Below are 16,256 nucleotides of genomic sequence, written 5' to 3'. Positions count from 1 at the left end.
ATCAGTGATTGTGGAGTCTGATGAAATCATCTTTGATTTTTGTGGAAAGTCATCATCTGAACTTAAAAACATAATTACTTTTAATGGTTTATTTATTTTTATTTTTTATGTGCATTGGTGTTTTGCCTGTATACATGTCTGTGTGAGGATGCCAGATCCTCTGGAACTGGCGTTACAGACAGTTGTGAGCTGCCATGTGGGTGCTGGGAATTGAACTCAGAACCTCTGGAAGAACAGCTACTGCTGTTAACCACTGAACCATCTCTCCAGTCCTCAATAATTATTATTTTGTGTAATATATTTTTTAAAAACAATTCTATTTATTTTTTATTTTTTTATTGTGTATACAGCATTCTGTATTCCTACAGGCCGGAAGAGGGCACCAGATCTCATTACAGATGGTTGTGAGCCACCATGTGGTTGCTGGGAATTGAACTCAGGACCTTTGGAAGAGCAGCCAGGGCTCTTAACCTCTGAGCTATCTCTCCAGCCCTTGTGTAATATATTTTAAGTTAAAATATAATCACATCATTTTCTTACTCCAATCACTGCCAAGTCACCCCAATTTTCCCTCTCAAATTGATAGCCTTTTTTATTATTGCTTTATATGTGCATGTATATATATATATATACAACTATACATACATGCATATATATTTTGGGTTTTTTCTGTTTTGTTTTTTTTCAAGACAGGGTTTTTCTGTGTAATAGGCCTAGCTGTCCTGGAACTTGCTCTGTAGACCAGGTTGACCTTGAACTCACAGAGATTTGCCTGCCTCTGCCTCCCACGTGCTGGGATTAAATGTGTGCACCACCACCTCCTGGCTATACACGCATATATAGACACATACATATATATGTATATAAAGAATAAGAATCCCTGATGAAGGGTGAGAGTTACACTCATTTGTGGGTATAAGGAAAAGTTTTAGGGTGTAGTAAGGAATTATGTTAGTCTAGTTGGTTCTCTTCTAGTCCGTGACCTCCCTAGCCCCTGAATAGTTCATTAGGTTCCATTTGAACTTATACAGACAATTCTTCCTAATTTTTCTGAATCTGCGTGAGCCTCCTTAAGTGTAATGGAAGGAATCAAACTATTCAACCCTAATCTCCGAGGATGTAGAATGGTGAGATCTTGGCTTCTCCAAGAGAAGAGGGCAAGAGGGTAAGGTGAGGGCAATATGGAGGAAGACCTGAAGTCTGGGGGCCGTGAACAGCAAAGCATCTCCGCTCACTGCCCCCAAAGAAGGGGCAGCTTGAGAACTGGAGCAATGAACACCATAGAGAGACTGTTTCTCATACTATCCCTGCTCTGGACACTAGGAAGGCCTACAGAATATAGACCCCCCACACACACACACACTACACACCACTCTGGCTTCTGTCAAACCTAGCCACCTCTCACGTCTTTGAACACACTGGATTGTCCCTGAGCCCATCCCCTGCCCATCCACACCTTTCGGCACTGAAAGGCCCAATCCAAATACCACCTCCACTTTCAAGTATTCCCCTTCATCCCTCTGGGAAGCGTTAGGCAGGCAGATGGTTAGCTCTGAGAGGGACTGATCAACAGGCCCCCCGAAACAGGGTATAAGGAACAGTAGGTGAGCTGGGTGTGGTGGTACATGCCTTTAATATCAGCACTCTGGAGGCAGAGACGGGGGATCTGTGAGTTTAAGGCCAGCGTGGCCTATATAGTATGTTCCAGGGCCACATAGAGAGGCTGTCTCACAAAACCAAAACAAGTAAACAGACTGGTAGTGGTGGTCTCTCTGGCTGGGCCAGCTTAGGGCTCAGAGACAGAATAAGGACAATGGCGGTGTTGACTTGTCAAGATCTAAAGACAGCAGCAGTGGTGACGGTAATCGACTCTGAATGGGCACCCAGACCCTGGAGGAGCCAGCCGGGGCTGCTTGAATGGTTGTCACACTGTAGTTCTGGGTTATAGGATCCAAGAAGTGTCAACTTTTTTTTTTAGCTGACTCTTCTTTACTTTTCAATTTGTTTATGATAACTGTATTTTTATTGTAAGTAAGGAGGTTATTATAAAAGTCAACTCTACTCAAACCAGCTCTACCTACTCAGTGGTCTGACTCAATGGGGAGAGAGTGTTGAAAGGATGGGCCCAGTCTATAACCGACCCCCGAGGGTAAGGGCATCAGGGCTCTATGCCATGGGACTCTTAGGTCTCCTGTGTCTTCTGCACTTTAAATTGTGACATGGGTCTCCCGGCTCACTTCCTCTGAACCACCCTGGGTGCCACTGCAGGGTTTCCCACAGGATGGGGGGACACACACCCTGGACCACTGCCAGCCTTTGCTCCCCTGGAGTGTAGATGTGTGGGGCCGCCTCGGTCTCAGGAGCTCAGTGTGAGCAGAGGACCCCAGGCTGCAGAAACATCTCAGCTACGGAGTTAACCTGGCCACAGGAGCCATCAACAGAGCCAGAAGCCAAAGGGCAGAAGTAACACCTACCCAGAGGTCCTCTCTATGGCCAGGACACCAAGCCCCTGGCTAATTAGCCTGGGGGCACAGAATCAGTGGCGTCAGGGGGAAGTCACAGGACAGCAAGAGGGCACCCAAGGACACCTTTCTCAGGTCTCCTCTGACCACACTTCAGGGGACTGCTGGGAAGTGGCTCTGTGTCCTTTGCAGGTTGACCGAGGTGGGTGTAAGGGCTTAGTCCTGGTGGTCAGCAAGGCCTCTCTCTCCAGAGAGGTATGAAGGAGTTTTGTTGCCCCATTGCTTAGCAAGCAGGGTCAGAGCCAGGTTTAGGACTCTGCACTGCTAGCTAGTTCAGCCACCAGAAGGTCCTGGGCCTCGGAAGTGCCGGGCGTTCCTGTGCCAGCACTGGGCTTGGGTACTTGCCCTTTACACGGCAAACACCCTGTTGGGTCACTGGCCTCTTTTTTGCCCAGCCCTGGGAAACCACGAGGTCCAGCTACAAGCTGCCAGTAGGCACTTCCTCTTGCTTTACTCTCAGTTCACAAGCACTCTAACCTATCCCAGCCCTCATTGTAGAAGCAGGGAAACTGAGGCTTGGGAAGCTCAGGCCTTGACAAACTCACCTGAAGGAAAAAAAAAAGACCCCGCAAAAAAGGAGGCCAGCCACCTCCCTGGGAGGCTCAAGGGACCCCTTCTCCATGAGACAAGCCAGGCATGAGTTTATCTCCATGACTTGGATAAAGGCAGGGGAGCAGATCTGGACCCAGGTTACTCCGGTGATTGCTGCTGGCTAGGCAGCTGTGTGCCCACAGTCAGGCGCTAGGGCACAGTGTACCTCCAGTAGCTGTGCCAGTGAAAGCGCCTGCAGCCAGTGGTTCTCACCCACACCCAGTCTCCAGGGTAAAGGCAGTAGGGTGAACCGGGAGTTTGGTCGAGTACCGAGCCTGGAGGATTGGGCTACAGAGGTTGGCAGGAGCCAGGCCAGCGGGACACGAGTGCCCTCAAGCGACAGGAAAAGGAGTACAGGAGTCCAAAGAATTAACGGGCGCTCCCTTGCAGGCTAGAACACTATTTGGGACAAGAGTGCCCCTAAGAAGTTCAACCTCCATGGTGGCACCTGAGACCCGAGGGACAGCCTAGGACGCCCTCTACAGTAGTAGAAAGGGCGAGGGCGGCTGCGCCTGAGTCAGCTTTCCTTTGTGGCCCCAACCACACCGGCCTTACCGATGTCACCTGGGTGAAGAGTGGGACTCGCCTTTCCCTCTTGCCCTGCTTTCCCTAAGCAATGCATGCTGGTGCACAGGGGCTGCTGGGAACGGAGGGAGGATGGAGGCCGCCAAGTCTTTCGCTGCTTGGTCCTCATTTAAGTGGACGAGTAAAGCCCAACTCCCAGGACCCGTTTTGAGGACGAAACGAAATGTGCACAAACAGAAACACGCAAGGCCCCGGCGTGAACCTGTTTCCCTACTCTGCCCCAGGCTAGCCCCACAGAAACATGCCGTTTCTCGTTATATGCACCTGAGGCCTCTGTCGTTTTTATTTCCCTGGCTTTTTGCCAACGGTCCTATAGAAGCCACGTTGGCGCATAGCTAACACGCTAGTGGCAGCACTCAGCCGTAAGCACCGCAACCGCGCACAGAAGACGGGCGGTACTTCCGGGGATCGGCGGAACTCAGATCTTCTATTTCCGCCTCGCAGGGAGCACTATCGGGAGGCGCTTCTGCTAGTGCGGCGGCGTTGCTGCCCCGTGGAATCATCCGGTGAAGATGGGGAAAGTGAGGGCGCTGCGGGCACGTGTGCACCGGGCGGCCGTGAGGCCCGACGGGGAAGCTCCGCCCGGCCCTGTGCCCCGCACCCTGGAGCCGGCCCTCCCACAAGTCTCGGCGGGCGGAGCGGGGACAAAGGTGATGTGCGGGGCGTGGGTCGGCCCTGGCCAGGTCTCCGCTGAGCGGGATCTCAGTAGACCAGTGGTTCTCCATGGCTGGGGTGTCGGCAGAGCAGGGGTTCTGCATGGCTGGGGTCTCCGAAGAGCTGGGGCCCTTCATGGCTGGGGTCTCCGCAGAGCAGGGTCTCTGTATGAGTGGGGTCTCCACAGAGCAAGGGTGCTGCATGGCTGGGGTCTCCGCAGAGCAGGGTTCCTGCATGGCTGGGATCTCCGCAGAGCAGGGTTCCTGCATGGCTGGGGTCGCCGCAGAGCATGGGTCCTACATGGCTGGGGTCTCCGCAAAGCAGGGGTCCTGCATGGTTGGGGTCTCCGCAGAGCAGGTGCCTTGCAGGACCGGAGTTCAACACGGCAGGGTTGCCGTCTCCCACTGTGGGTTCTGGCCGCTCCAGTTAGGGTCCTGACCCTATCCCACCTTTAGCCGTTGTGCCTTCATCGTGTGTCCTCTTGGTTGAAGTGTGGGGCTCCCGAAACACTCCATTGCTGGAGGAGAGCCCCCTTCCACGTTTTGGAAATGTTTCAGGACGCTAGCTAGCTCTTTAAAATGCACCCGGCTTTCAGTAAAGAGGAGGTTCCCGAAGTTAGGTGACTTGAAAAGAAGCGCTGTTCTCTTTACAGTCATCCATGCCCTCATCCACCCATACTTGCTAGCAGGAATCTACTTTTGGCCTTTGCTGTGGGCAGTCTGTAAATGGAGATTGTGAGCTCTTGTGTTGACTTCTTTCTCACAACCCGCTATTGTTAAGAGTTCGTCAAAGTTGCATGATACATCCACATAATTTTTGCCTGGGGCTCCTCCTTCAGCTGCCTTGGCAATGTTTTCTGGTTTGCGTAGGAGCAGCAGAGAGGCCATTGCTGGACCATGGGGCCAGTGGCTTCCCATCAGTAATTCTGAAGCATGAAGCATTTACTGTGTGCCATGTGTCACATACCTGTAAAGCTGATACAATCTCATTTGTGTTTGTGACAGATTTTTTTTTAAAAAATCTTTTATGTGTGTGTTTCAAGTGCATGTATGCATTTACCATGTGTACCATGTGTGGCGCTGTTAGAAGCTAAAGAGGGCTTGTGTGGATGAATCCCCTGGAACTAGAGTTAGGGATGGTTGTATGCCACCACGGCTGTGCCAGGGACCAAATATAGGTCCTCTGCAAGAACAGCAAGTGCTCCTAGTCACTGAGCCTCTCATTTCTCATTTTTCATCCATTTTTTTTTTTCTATTGAGGCAGGACCTCGCTGTAGTTCTGGCTGTCCTTGAACTCACTATGTAGACCAGGCTGGTCTTGAACTCAGAAAAGGTTAGCCTGCCGCTGCCTCCCAAATGCTGCAGTTAAAGACACGTGCCACCATGCCCAGCAGGATAAGATTTCTTAAGAGTTAAGTAAATCCTGGAGGGTGCCCAGCTACTTAGTGGAGTTGCTGGTATTTGCCAAAATCTGGCTCTAGAGTCTTGGCTTCAGCTCTCAGTTTCGTTCCATTGATTCTTATGCCAGTATCACACAGACTGACTTAGAGTGGTTCTGAGTCAGCTTGAGCTCTGGAAATGTAGATCCTCAGACCCTTTCCTTTACAGAATGTCTCTTGCATTCCCTTATGGATTTTAGCATCAGTGAATCAGTTTTCACACACACACAAAAAGACATCTGGTGTGAAGTTTTCTGTTTTATAATTTTTTATATTACTGTGTCTGTACGTGGAGACGTGTACCCAGATGTGTGTGTGGAGGACAGAGGACAGCTCACGAGAGTCAGTTCTCTCCTTCATGTGGGTTCTAGGGTTAGAATTTGATGGCCAGGGTCTTTACCTGCTGAGCCTTCTTTCTTGATTTAGACATTTGATAGTTTTAGTTAATATTTAGAGGATGTTGCCCTCTTAAGAATATTTGATCTTTCAATTCATGAAAATAAAGTAACTTACCATTTCTTCCTTTAAATATACGTTGCAGTTTTTATGATTCAATTCTTGTACTAATTTTGTTGCTTATTCTTTTTTGTTTGTTTGTTTTTTGAGACAGGGTTTCTCAGTAGTTTTGGAGCCTTTCCTGGAACTAGCTCTTGTAGACCAAGCTGGCCTTGAACTCACAGAGATCCGCCTGTCTCTGCCTGCCGGAGTGCTAGGATTAAAGGCGTGTGCTACCACTGCCCAGCCTGTTATTTATTCTTAAATGCTATATATTTTACGTGCATTTATCTGGACACAGGAATGCCATGGTGTACATGCAGAGGTCAGAGAACAGTTTGTAGGACTCGGTTCCATCCTACCATATGGGTCCTGGGATTCAACTTCACTCATCAACCTTGATGGAGACACTTTACCCACTGCACCTTGTCTGTCTGTCTGTCTGTCTGTCTGTCTGTCTATCTATCTATCTATCTATCTATCTATCTATCTATCTGTCTGTCTGTCTATCTATCTAGTCAGGGTTTCTCTGTGCAGCCTTGGCTGTCCTGGAACTCACTCTGTAAACCAGGCTGTCTTCAAACTTGGAGATCCACCTGTTTCCGCCTCTCAAGTGCTAGGATTAAAGGCGTGTGCCACTACTGCTTGGCAAATATTGTATTCTTATTTTCTTATTTATTTATTTAGTCATGATTCAGGGTCTTATAGCTCATGTGCCTATACTGCCTGGTAAATATTGTGCTATGTATGTATGTATGTATGTATGATTCAGGGTCTTATAACTCATGTTGGCCTAAAACTCTCACTATGCAGCCAAAGGTGACCTTGAACTGCCATCCTAAGTGATGGAATTATAAGCATGTGCCACCCATGTCTGGCTTAGTATTTTAGTATCTAATTTAATTACATATACATATAAATGTATATATTTATTTATTTTTGAGGCATATTTCTCTGTGAAACAGCCTTGGCTGTCCTGGAACTCACTCTAGACCAGGCTGGCCTCGAACTCACAGAGATCCACCTGCCTCTGCCTCCTGAGTGCTGGGATTAAAGGTGTTCATCACCACTGGCCTGCAATATTGTTATTTTTTGATGCTGCTGCAAATGGAATTTTCCTGGGGGCAGGTTGTTCATCACTGGTGTACAGAAGCACCGTTGAGTTTTCCTGGGGGCAGGTTGTTCATCACTGGTGTACAGAAGCACCGTTGAGTTTTCCACATTGGCCTTTCCTCCTCCGAGTTTACTTTTTGTTGTGGTCAGCAGGTTAGTGCTGTAGCCATCATTGATATTGTTTGCTTGGATGTCTTGTTCATTTTTTAAATTAGTGCATCATTTTTCTGTACTAGGAGTTGAACCTAGGTAATTGTTCTATTGCTGATCGGTGTCTACCATTGCTGGCTGTTGCTTTGGGGGTTTTGTATTTTATTTATTTTTATTTTATTTCATTGTTTTATGTTATCTATTTTATTTTATTTTGGAGATAAGGTCTCATTATAGGTCAGGCTGGCTTGCTATCTCTGTGCCCAGGCTGTGGCCTTACTATACCCAGCTTTTATTTTTGGATATGGCTAAACTATTTCGGCGTTCTTCCCATCTCCTTGTATATCCTCCCATTGCTCTGTAGCCTCCTATATCTTATTTTCCCCATTTTTCTTTTAATTTGGTAACTTGGCTCAAGCTTAAGCCACGGGTTGACGGAGATTATTCTTAAGCCCCTTCGGCCAGTCTTGTCTTTGCCTGTCTACTGGAAAGTTATGTGGCTGGTATTCCTGATTTGACCTCAAGGTAGCAGAGGATGTAGAAGGTTCCCCTTCCTCAGTCCTGGGAGGGCTGAGCACAGGGTCGTGAGCAGCAGCGATGCTCTTCCTCAGAGCTGCTCCTGGATTCACGTATGTCTGCTTGGAGTCCGTGCTCAGCCCCTGTGCAGGTGGAGCTCTGCTCTACTTCCTGGTGGACCCAGCTGCTCTGATTGTTCCAAGTCTGATGGGGGAAGGAAGGAGCAGCCTGGGCACAACAAGGACACAGCTACTCTGCCAGGCTGAGAAGTAGAGGATTTTTGCCTTGGCATCTTCTCGTTGTTTGACTGTGATACTAAATGCCACTTGGTGTTGTCCTCTTTCTTCTCTTGTTGGGACTGCAGGACTGGACATTGGTTCACAATGACATCTTTGCCAGGACACAGATAGACCCTAGTGCCTTGGTGCAGAGGCTGGAGCTGGACCAGAAGAGTGTGGTGTCCCTAAAGAAAGGTGAGTCACTACCTTTGGAGAGGTGAGAGGGCAGCCTGACTCTTGCCTGTGCTTTTGAAACGTTGTTAGGCCAGATGTGGTGTCGAATACCTTAATCCCAGCACTTGAGAAGCAGAGGCAGACAGATCTCTCTGCACTTGAGGCCAGCCCGGTCTATGTATCGAGTTCCAGGACAAACAGGGCTGTGTAGAAAGACCCTGTCTCAAAATAAAACAAAAAGTGATGTTTCTTTTACAGGAAAGAATTTCAAATAGACTAAGTAGAAAGAAGTGTTGAGAAGTTTCATGTGGTAACTGCCCGCCCTTGGTACTCCCACCGAGAACTTTTGAAGCAGGTACCAGAATGCTTGGCAATTCACTCATAAATTCTTCAGCATGCATCCCTAATTACTCTTGCAATAGGTGAACTTACCTACAAAATTGATGCTATGCTTATATAATGACAAGGAGGCAAAAAACAGGCTGGCTTTGTGATTGCCTCTGTCCAGACCTGGCTGTCCTGGAACTCACTCTGTAGACCAGGCTGGCCTTGAACTCACAGAGAGCCGCCTGCCTCTGCCTCCCAAGTGCTGAGATTAAAAGTGTGTGATATCATATCATGTCCAGCCTTACCATTGGCGTTCTTCTTTTTTTTTTTCCTTTTTTTTTTTTAAACTTTTATCTGTTTATTTCATGCTGAATTTATTCCTGTGCCTTAAGTTTTTGTTTCTTCAGTTTCTTCTGGGGTAGCCTTTTTCCTTTCCTTCTTTGTGCACCCCCCTCTTCCGGCTTTGGAACAATTTGGTCTTTTTCAATGAAGATTATCTCAGTGTGGCAGGGGGAGCTCATGTACAGTTTTATCCGGTCATGAACTCTGTAAGTCGTTGGCACATCTCAGGTGCTCTCCTCCGCTGGGTGTGTTCGATGACCAGAGAACCTACGTCTCAACCTCTCGGGGTGCTCTCCTCCGCTGGGTGTGTTCGATGACCAGAGAACCTACGTCTCAACCTTTCGGTCCAGCACTGCTCTCTGCATTTTTAAGCACGTGCAGCAAAAACTCAGCGCTCTTTTTTGGCTGCCCAGCCTGTGTCCAGCCCCACTGTTTGGTCTGGGCGCACCTACCGACTCCACCATCATATTGCCTAAACGCCACACACTGCTTCTTATAGGTGACATCTCTCAGGTATTTGGTAGTTTTCAGATATGCAGATCTTTGATGGCCTGGGCCGTTTCACAGATGTTATTAAAGTGGACACGAAGATCTGAACCTTTTGATTTGCATGATTTTGCAGGGTTTTCTGGGTCAAGAGAGTAGTAAACTTTCTTCACAAGTGACTGTAGGTCACTCATAGGTAGAGGAGACACTTGGCAGTCTTAACTGTCAGTCCTAGTGTATAAAAATAGTGACAGACCCACCTTATAGAGACTGAGGTTTCTGTATCTAGAAAGGTCCAGGCATTCGGCAAACACTGGTTCCTTGTTTCTTCCTGCGGCAGGCCCAGCAAGGTGACCCAGCTAGACAACTCCCGCGGAGTCGGTATGGCCTTCTTAGGGACAGGGAGTTGTTAGGCTTCAGCTGAGCCATGGGCCCCCTTCCTGCCATCTGGACCCTGCAGAACTCGGTTAGCCACCAGGCTTTGTCACAGCAGTGCCTCCTTCAGCTCTGTTTTGTCCTGTTCCTGTTAGCATCTCTGTCAAGCCCTGTTGTTTGGTTGGTCCTGGAACCACTGCTCACTCTCACTGCCCCCACTTGATAGCAATGCTTTCTCAAAGGGTTAACTACTTAACAGTTAGTTAGAATTTGGAAACTATATCTAATTGAATACTTCAGATGATGTTTTAAAAATCTGTATACCCACCAGGTGGTGGCGCACGCCTTTAATTCCAGCACTCAGTAGACAGAGGCGGCAGAGGCGGGTGGATCTATGTGAGTTTGAACCAGCCTGGTCTACAGAGCGAGTTTCTGGACAGTCAGGGATACATAGAGAAACCTTGTCTCAAAAGAAAAAGAATACCCATATATGTACATAAGACCTTAAATAAGGATGGATCACATTTGAGCTCTCACTAAGTGACCTTTGGCCTTCTTAGTTGTCTGTATTTCCCATGTCTTCTCCTTTCATATGGTCATAGGGTGTAGAGTTTTAGTGTGAGGCAGAGATGGGTTTTGGGCTGTAGGAGGCCCCTCAGCCTGAATCATGTGTAGCTCTGGCCAGAGAGTAGCCTTGGTTCTCCATGCCCGTGATTCTTGCACATCTCAGTGCATGTGTTTGGGACACAGGATGTCCCAGGAGAAGGTGAACCTGAAAGCAGAACTCATCTCTGGGGACCAAGGGTGATCTCTGAGACACCTCCAGGGCCTTTCCTTTGCAGTTTTCCTGGTGTGCATGTCATCTGTGTTCTGATACACCCCCACCTTCTTGCCCTCCCCCCTTTCTGTGTCTCCAGTTGTTACACACCTGTCCTCAGTTAACCTTAAGCTAGACGTAGGTGACTGTTAGACCTTACAGAGTCCCAATGGAGTAGGGTAGACTTGGCTCTGTCTCTGCCCAGTAGCACAAAAGACCAGCTGCTCATTGGACACAGCCATACCTTTGGGAACAGCCCCGTGCATAGGGAGGAAAAACCCCAGTCCTTTATCTTATTCCTACCTGGCTGAGGCATGCAGAGCCTGGTCTCCCAGAGTCCCAGGTCTGCATCTCAGACCCCTTTCCACAGGCGTCTTCTGGCTGCTGGTACCTTTCCTGTTCTCAGTGCTGAACATTTCTGTTCCTGGCTGCCTTGTTCCCTGAGCCAGGTAGGTGGAGGGCCCTGACTTGTGTCAGAGTGGCCTGGGTCATGGAGCGAGCTGAGTCCTGACTCAGTCTCTTGCTGTGTCCTGCATGGCTTGATTCTGAAAATGTGACGGGCAGCACAGGAATGAAGAAAGGACAGACACACACACGGGAAAGCTGGAGTGGGGTGGTCTCTGGCTGGCTGTGCTTGCTCTGGTGGAGGGCACCCAGGCAGTCTGGGAGCTCAGGAATGTCTTAGGTTCCTATTGCTGTGATGGAACACCATGTCCAAAACAGCTTGGGGAGGAAAAGGTGTATTTGGCTTACATATCGCAGTCTTTGAGGGAAACCAGGGAGGAACTCACACAAGGCAGAAACCTGGAGGCAGGAGCTGATGCAGAGGCCATAGAGGGGAGCTGCTTACCCAGTTTGTTCCTCTTGGCTTGCCCAGCTTGCTTTCTTATAGAACCCAGGACCACCAGGCCAGGGATGGCACCACCCACAGTGGGCTGGACTCTTCCCCCGTCAATTACTAGTTAAGAAAATGCCTTACAGTCTTGCCTACAGCCTGATCTTATGGAGGTATATTTCTCAGTTGAGACTCCCTCCCGAAACTCACCAGCAAAAGGGACCCCTTGTGTAGGGGAGCAGTCTCAGGTTGCAGCCATCTGGGAGGAGGAAGCTGTAGTTGGTAGTGTTTACACATTGATCCATGGTAAACACTGTGCCTGGACCAGAGCAAGGCTTTGCCGTTTCCATACTCCGAGGTCTTGGGGCCTTGGGGTTCTTCACATGGCTGTGCCTGTGTTGACAGTACACTTTCACCCAGTTCGTCTGCTCCCCACAGTCTGCTCGTGACCTGCTAGTTTCAGAGGTACAAGCCATGCCCGTGGGTGCTTTTCTGTCTGTGCCATTGCAGCACCTCCTTCCCATGCCTTGTCCTTGTCCAGGGCTGGGTCAGAAATAATTCCACACTTCAGGTCCAGGAGCTGAGGTGGCTACAGCTGGTACGGCCCCAAGGAGGATAGACAACTGCCATGCCCCCATGTGCGCTCACAGGCTGTCCTACAGTGCACAGGCTTGGAGCCCAGGAGGAGGGGCACCTTTATCTCTGAGTGCTTTGCTCCTGTCATCTCTCATCTTTCTGTTGGTGTCTTACAGCCATTTCCTCTCCTGCTCCTTGAGCTTTGCCTTAGGTCTCTGCCTCTGGGAGGTGCTGGACTCGGCTGCTGTGCTGTGGGGCTCCTGATCTGTGTGTTTTCACCTCCTGCCCAGGGAGGAGGGGGGAGGCTGATCCAGAGATCTCCCCCAGCCCCAGCCAATAAACCCAGCTTTGTCCTGTGGGCTAAAGGGTCTTCTGTGGGATCCAGAACCCCCATGTGAAGTGGTTTATGGCTCCCCTGCCTGCTCTTTTGGCTGGCAGATGCCAGTGAGCATCCTTCCTCCCACCCTGTCTTCACATGGTGTGTTACCTTCTCTGTAGTCAGCTTGAGCTGTGCAGTGAGCCTGGGCACGACACCGCCTAGTGCGTGGTCGTTATGCACTGTCTGCCGTCTGCCTGGGGCATGTCACTAACTTGGATGTCATGCTATCCAGAGGAGACAGCCCACAAGAACATTTTTGAATTTGATTTCCAGTTCTCTGTCCCCTCTCACTGCTGCAGAAAGTAAGCTCAGTCCATTTCCAGACTACCTTCTGGGTTCTGGATTCTGTCTCCGAGAGGTGGGCAGGATGGGGCAGAGGAGAGCCAGGGTGGGGCGGGGGCGCCTGGAATGAAGGCTGTGAAGGTGTGTCAGTGGCACTGTCAGTGGCCCTTGGTCAGCGAGCTGCTAGGCGCAAAGGCCCCCGGAGTTGTGGGGAACAGGTCATTAGGAGCTCTAGACGGGGTGAAGTGGCTGCAGAGCTGGGGTGCGGGAAACCCGGAGTGCACACTCATGGTCCTTCTCAGGCATCGTGACAGGTTCCAGAGCTCAGGTGGCTGCATCTTTTTAGACCCTCAGCCTCCTCGAGGCTGAGCAGGATGAGTGAATGTGACTTTGCAGGGTCCCCCTTCTGAGTGTTAGTCCTTTGTGTACTCATATTCTGGTCAGCAGAGGGCAGCAAAGCTTCATTTCCTTCTTAGGTCCTGGCCTAGGGGACCCGCTGGAAGGCAGTTCCTGGTGCATACAGAACCTCAGGCGGATGAGAGTTTCTTCAGGAGTTTATTTACTAGATGGCTGTGAAGTCAGGGCTAGGACAGTACCCATAGGGCACACTCTTCACTTCTACTTCTACTCAGCTCCCAGGCTTAGCAGAAGCACAGCCCAGTGAGCTGTGGGGAGGAGCTGAGAAGCCAGTCACAGTGTGAGTTGACCCTGCCTGCGTGTCCTGTGAGTGCAAGAGCAGGAGGGCAGGCGCTCGCTCCTGAAAGTACTCTCTGTGGGTGCTAGGCTGACATAGCGGTGAACAGATTTTGTTGAGATACCAAATGAGGGTTGGCAGACATGGCCCAATGACTGTTGCTGTGTGTCCCTTCCAGTGACATTTCTTGGGTCCTCTGTTACCTAGTTGTAGAGCATGATGTGGAAGAGTTTGCGCCAGCAGGGAGCCAGCTAGGGCTAGGCTCTGGCCTACCCATTGCCACTTCCTTCCTGCAGCTTTAGTTTGTTTGTTTGTTTATTTATTTATTTATTTTTATTTTTTGTTTTTGTTTTTTCGAGACAGTGTTTCTCTAGCTTTGAAGCCTGTCTTGGAACTAGCTCTTGTAGACCAGGCTGGCCTCAAATTCACAGAGATCCGCCTGCCTCTGCCTTCTGAGTGCTGGGATTGAAGGCGTGCACCACCACCGCCCGGCTGGTTTATATGGTGCCACGACCTATCAGGTTATCTTTTCAGAACCTGAGCATAGAAACTGGCCTAAGTTGGTAACAAAGCAACCTGTGACAATGACTGGAACATGTTCCCAATAGCATGACAGGGGACACTTTCATCAGACTAAAGGTACCTGTTGGGTTCGAGGCCTTATAACCCACTTAAGCATACAATGAGGGAACGTGTAGTAGAAGGTGGGGCTCACCCGGTGCTTCCCGTGCTCTTTGGTGGACCATGGTGTGTGCCACCTCTACCCGGTAGGGACTGCCACCTGTGGTGGTGTTGAAGCTCAGGACTGTTGAGGGGTCTGCATCTCTAGGCCCCAGGAAACGGAATCTGTTGTGTAGAGCTCTTGGGGTCTTGGCATACTTGGTCTTGAGACCTCTCCTGTTAGAGGCCTGGCTCTCTAAACATGGAGCCAGACTTGGGGACTGTTGCCGCCCTGTGGCAGAGACTTGACCATCAGGGCGCAGCCTCCACCTGGGGTTGTATGAAAAGTGACTCATAACCAAGAAACATCAGCAGAGACTCCTGGTCCTACCTTGAGGTGACCCTCTGAACCTGGTCCTGTGTGGGTCCTGTATGTGATGTCATGTTAACTCCCCTGTGTTCACAGGGGACCTGCCGCATTCTCCATGGTCTGTTTGGAGCCGCATGCCCATTTGCTTTCCCTGGTCCTTTATTTAGCCTGTGGGATCTCAGTGCCATCACTGTGCTTTGTCCCAGGCCGCCCCACCTGATGACATTATTTCTTTCCAGTCGCTAATGAGATGGCCTGGTGGCTCTTGTTTGGACCAGAAGACTCAGGAGCTCTTCTGTCCCTGTAGATTGTCCCCAGTTGCTTCAAAACCCTCTAGGGAGGGGAACCCTGTGCCTACCGCCAGTCTTATGCCAGGGTACGGGATACTGGAGGCTGTTTGGCTCTTTGGGGGTGCTATCCCATTTGGGGTATTGTGTTTTAGATACTTGTTTGCCTGGGGAGGACAGGCAAGAGTGGATGTTGTTTGAGCATGTGGGGTGCTGTTTCTAGGCCATGAACTATGGTACCATGGACCAAGTAGCTGCAGCTATTTTGGGTCCTCGGCATCTTTCTGCTGTTTGTGGAGCTTGACTGGCAGTGCTCTGCCGAGGCTTTCTGCTCCTCACTCCCATCTCCCACCAGTAGTGAGGCTGGAGGGCAGCTGGAGATGTTGAGATAAAACTTTGAGGGGGTGAATAAGAGGTAGAGAGGCTTGTGTGTGCTGTGTGCAAATGTCACCCTGTGGTTAGCAGCTCATGTTATCCGGCTGCCCCCCCTTTGGACACCCTTGTCCTGTGTATTTCCCACACTCCACACAGAGATGCCATCTCTTTAGGGCCTTGGCAGCCCCAGTGACTCCATAGGGTTTTAGTGGCCCATTGCTACCCAGATACCTTCTTGAGCACTGCCTCTCTCCACAGTCTGGAAGCAGAGGGTGGGAAATGTTCAACCCACATTCTCCTTTTCTGTAGTCTGGGACTCCAGCCCATGGAACTACTGGTACAACCTATATTTAAGGTAGTTCTTCCTGCCTCAGTTAACCTCATCTAGATGATCCAGAGAGCCCCACATGAAGCCCTTCCTCCTTTTTTTTTTTTTATTTATTTATTATGCATACAATATTCTGTCTGTGTGTATGTCTGCAGGCCAGAAGAGGGCACCAGACCTCATTACAGATGGTTGTGAGCCACCATGTGGTTGCCGGGAATTGAACTCAGGACCTTTGGAAGAGCAGGCAATGCTCTTAACCACTGAGCCATCTCTCCAGCCCCCCTTCCTCCTTTTTAAAATTTATTATTGTTGTGATGCTGATGTGTGTACAGTGTGTGCATGTATATGCACATATGTGCAAGTACATGAGCCACCTCGTATGTTTGGAGGTCGACAGCTTGCAGGAGTTGACTCTTGCTGTCTGCTGTAGGACCCAGAGTTTGAACTCAGATTGTAGGCTTGCACAGTGAGCACTTTCACCACCTGAGCTATCCAGTCACCTCCTTTTTAAACAGTCCCACCTCAGTCCACACTGACCTTGAACTCAGACCGTCTTCTTGCCTCGGGCTCTCCAATGCTGCACGTCTCAGCTGTTCTGTCACAGAAG

At 49.7% G+C, this 16,256-nt stretch overlaps 1 protein-coding gene across 1 annotated transcript in view; it reads left to right on the top strand.

Moving 5' to 3' along the window:
• The first annotated feature begins 4,141 nt into the window (after nt 1-4,141).
• Slx9 (SLX9 ribosome biogenesis factor) overlaps nt 4,142-16,256 on the top strand; it is a 31,869-nt gene continuing 19,754 nt past the window's right edge. Inside the window, exons 1-2 of the mRNA XM_057751289.1 lie at nt 4,142-4,348; nt 8,429-8,537. Of these exons, the coding sequence (XP_057607272.1) occupies nt 4,211-4,348; nt 8,429-8,537 (247 nt within the window). The 5' untranslated portion in view covers nt 4,142-4,210. The remainder of the gene's footprint in view (nt 4,349-8,428; nt 8,538-16,256) is intronic.

The sequence above is a fragment of the Chionomys nivalis genome, chromosome 19 (assembly GCF_950005125.1).
Source record: "Chionomys nivalis chromosome 19, mChiNiv1.1, whole genome shotgun sequence".
In the NCBI taxonomy this organism is placed as follows: Eukaryota; Metazoa; Chordata; class Mammalia; order Rodentia; family Cricetidae; genus Chionomys; species Chionomys nivalis.
Note: the sequence above shows the minus strand (reverse complement) of the source record. Positions and strands in the feature narration are given on the sequence as shown.